The sequence below is a fragment of the Hyperoodon ampullatus genome, assembly GCF_949752795.1.
Source record: "Hyperoodon ampullatus genome assembly, chromosome: 3".
Taxonomy (NCBI): domain Eukaryota; kingdom Metazoa; phylum Chordata; class Mammalia; order Artiodactyla; family Ziphiidae; genus Hyperoodon; species Hyperoodon ampullatus.
Window position 1 is genome coordinate 47,974,961 of NC_136916.1, and position 3,054 is coordinate 47,978,014.

General features: G+C 43.1%; 1 protein-coding gene across 1 annotated transcript; it reads right to left on the minus strand.

Moving 5' to 3' along the window:
* Nucleotides 1-727: 727 nt before the first annotated feature.
* On the minus strand, nt 728-2,323 carry LOC307050296 (heterogeneous nuclear ribonucleoprotein R-like; the record flags this gene model as incomplete). Its single annotated transcript, XM_079700241.1, has 2 exons — nt 728-1,951; nt 2,129-2,323. 2 exons carry the CDS (start codon nt 2,321-2,323, stop codon nt 728-730), a joined length of 1,419 nt encoding a protein of 472 aa, XP_079556367.1.
* Nucleotides 2,324-3,054: the final 731 nt, after the last annotated feature.

Here is a 3,054-nt window from a genome sequence, read left to right on the forward strand (position 1 = left end):
TTATCAGATTTATACCATATTGGATGGTGCTATTGGCAATGTTTTTCTTTTTTTGTTGTTGTTTTGAATAGATTTTTGAGTTTTATTGAAATCTTACATGAACAAGAAATTGGAAATACAATCACATCAAAGAACAAATTGTCACGGCTTTGACGTTTAAGCCAAACAAATTTTTGTAGGGCAGATTTCAAAAAGGTGTAAAGTTATAACAATTTAAAAACACAGTTGACCTACTTCTAGGAATGCAAAACGTACAATCATAGGTTATTTTCAATACAAGAAAACTTAAATTTGTTTGCTTTAATTTCTTAAAACCACTAAGACAAAGCACTAGCTTGTATTTTTATTTACAGCATACTCCATACTGCTAGGTAATCTATCCCAAATCCAAAAAATGAAGCTGTCCAAAATCAAAGGTTCTGCAAAATCATGATTTAACAGTGTGCTCAGCTTGTTTTGAAGCTAAAATGAAGCCTGAAAGGATAAAAGCATTGTAACTCCCAGAATAAGGGAACTCTGCAAGCCCAATAATGTCCAAGAGCATTTATGAAAAGAGGAAAAAATAAAAAGACTTGAGTATATACACAATAGTGATTTCTTCAGCCCAATACAAATGGCAGCAAATTGCTACTTAAAGATGAAACAGATAAGCCAATTTTTTTTTTTGAAGGATGTAGATCTAGAGCCAATCGTATCTTGCCAGTATCATTTTCAAGCCCTCACTTGTCTATTTCCACTGTTGCCCATAAGTATCCTGATAAAATTCCTGGTTGTCATTATTGTAACCACAGTTACCAGAATAGTCACCACCTTGCTGAAGCGGCTGTTGAGCGATGGGCTGGGAACCCCAGTTCTGTTGGTTGTTGGTCTGACGGCGCTTGGAATCAGGTTGGTTGTACCCATCTGCCTTTCTCTTGCCTCCTACATTGCCCCCACGGTTGCCCCGAGATCCATGGGAACCATGGCCTCCCTGCTGTTGTGCAGGACCCCCTCTGCCACCCCTAGAGCCTCTTGGTGGTCCCAAAGGTGCCCCCCTTTGTGAATAGCCAGCTCTACCTCTTGGAGGTGGTGCTCCCCGCCCCCTTGGCGGTGGTGGAGCACCGCACTCTCCCCTTCCTCCTCCTCTTCCTCTTACTGCATAGCCATCATCATAGCCGTAGTAGGGATCTTCATAGCCTCCACAATAGTCGTGATAATCATAACCATAGTAATCTTCATAGCCATAGTAATCTGGAGGGTAGCCATATCCACCTCTCCCCCCACCACGACCCCGACCTCTAATTGGAGGTGGCATACGAGGAGGAGGGTGATAGTAATAATCTTCATACGCAGTGCTTCTGGAGGCCTGTCTAGCAGCTTGGCGCTCTTTCCTTTTCTTGTCTGGTGGCTTGGCTAGGACTATTTCAATTTCTTCCCCTTCTATTTCTTTGCCATTCATTTCATCCATGGCCTTAACAGCTGCTCCTCTGTCTTCGAAATGAACAAACGCATAATCTTTCAACTTCTTCACTCTTTCAAGTTTTCCGAATTCAGAAAACGGCTTTTCCAATATTTCTTCTGTCACTGTAGTAGCCAAGTTTCTCACAAATAAAACTTTCACCTTAGCCATGACTTCTGGATCTGGTTCTTCCACAGGGTCAGCCCATTCAACTGTAACTACATTTCCCCATACTTTTACTTCTCCACTCATCAGCCGGCGTCTGGCTTGTGCTGCTGACTTGTGATCCTCATACTCAAGGAAGCAGAACCCCCAATTCTTCTTTTTGTCATCGGGTTGATGATAGAGAATAACGTCCACCAAACCCTCTGTTAAACCTGTGACTTTACTGAATTCTTCCAGAATGTTTTCTTTAGTCTTATTCTTCGGAATTGATCCAACAAAAAGCCTGTTGTTTGCCACAGAAATGCACACTCCAAGGTGTTTACCAGGGCGAATTTCACAGCTGTCACACAGTTTAACAGCTTCCTGTGCAGCTTCCTTTCCACAGAAGGTGATAAATGCATACCCTCTGTTCTGACCAGACAGTGGATCCATCATAAGACGTAGATCCCAAATGGGACCAGCCTTTTCAAAAAGGGGCACCAACTCATCCTCATATAAATCTCTTGGTATTTTACCTACAAAGACTTCTGTTCCAATTCCAGGTTGCATGCCAGAGTACACACTGTCTGGTGGAGGACCACCATACTTCCTCTGTCCTGTGGTTACATCCAGGGTATAACCAGTCCTCTCAAGCAAGACCTTGATCTTTGCTTCATTGGGTCCCTTTGTAGACTCTTGCACCTTGCTCCCCTGTTTCCCCCTTTGCCTGTAGGTCTTCATAACTCCACATAAAAATGCACTTTTGTTCTGAACATGTGATAAGTCACTTTCCTTGAACTGCTGTAGTACAGACAGAGCTCCTTCTTCATTAAATTCCCTGAGAGCATCAGTGGCTCTTTCATCAAGATCAACATAAGCTACCAATCTAGGGCAGAGCTGAGGCCGACGGCCGGGCCCGTGAGAATCAGCCGGCAATGTTTTTCTTAATATCAAAATATTACAGAAGAGTGCCACAAGCAGGGGCTCCATCCATAGACACAAAGATCTTTCTAACAAGAGCTAGTTTCTGAGGCTTCTTGAGAATTTGATCCTATCTTCTGCCAGTATCAAGAGTCATCCTGGGCTATCTGGAGGCTGTCTTCATCCTCTCAAGGACTTGCTCACTGCTGGCTCAGAGTTCATTCATGCATTCTTGGATTTCACCCACTGTGCTAGCACTGGGCAGCCCAAACCAGATCTGCTTGTCCTTGCCCTCAGGGAGCTTACAGTTTATCTGTTCTGATGTTTTTGCCATATGCTCTTCAGCTTTCACGGGTTTTCTTCACTCTCTTCTTTGATACGGATAATTACATTGGGCTTTGGCTCAGATTCTTTACCGAGTTTCTCAATATCTTGCAATACTTCCCTGAGAGCCTTCAGCTGCTGTTCCACCTCTTTCCTAGTATTGAAAGGATAGATATTGTAAACCATGAGTTTCAAGTGCTTCTTGGAAAATTCCACCAAGGTTCACG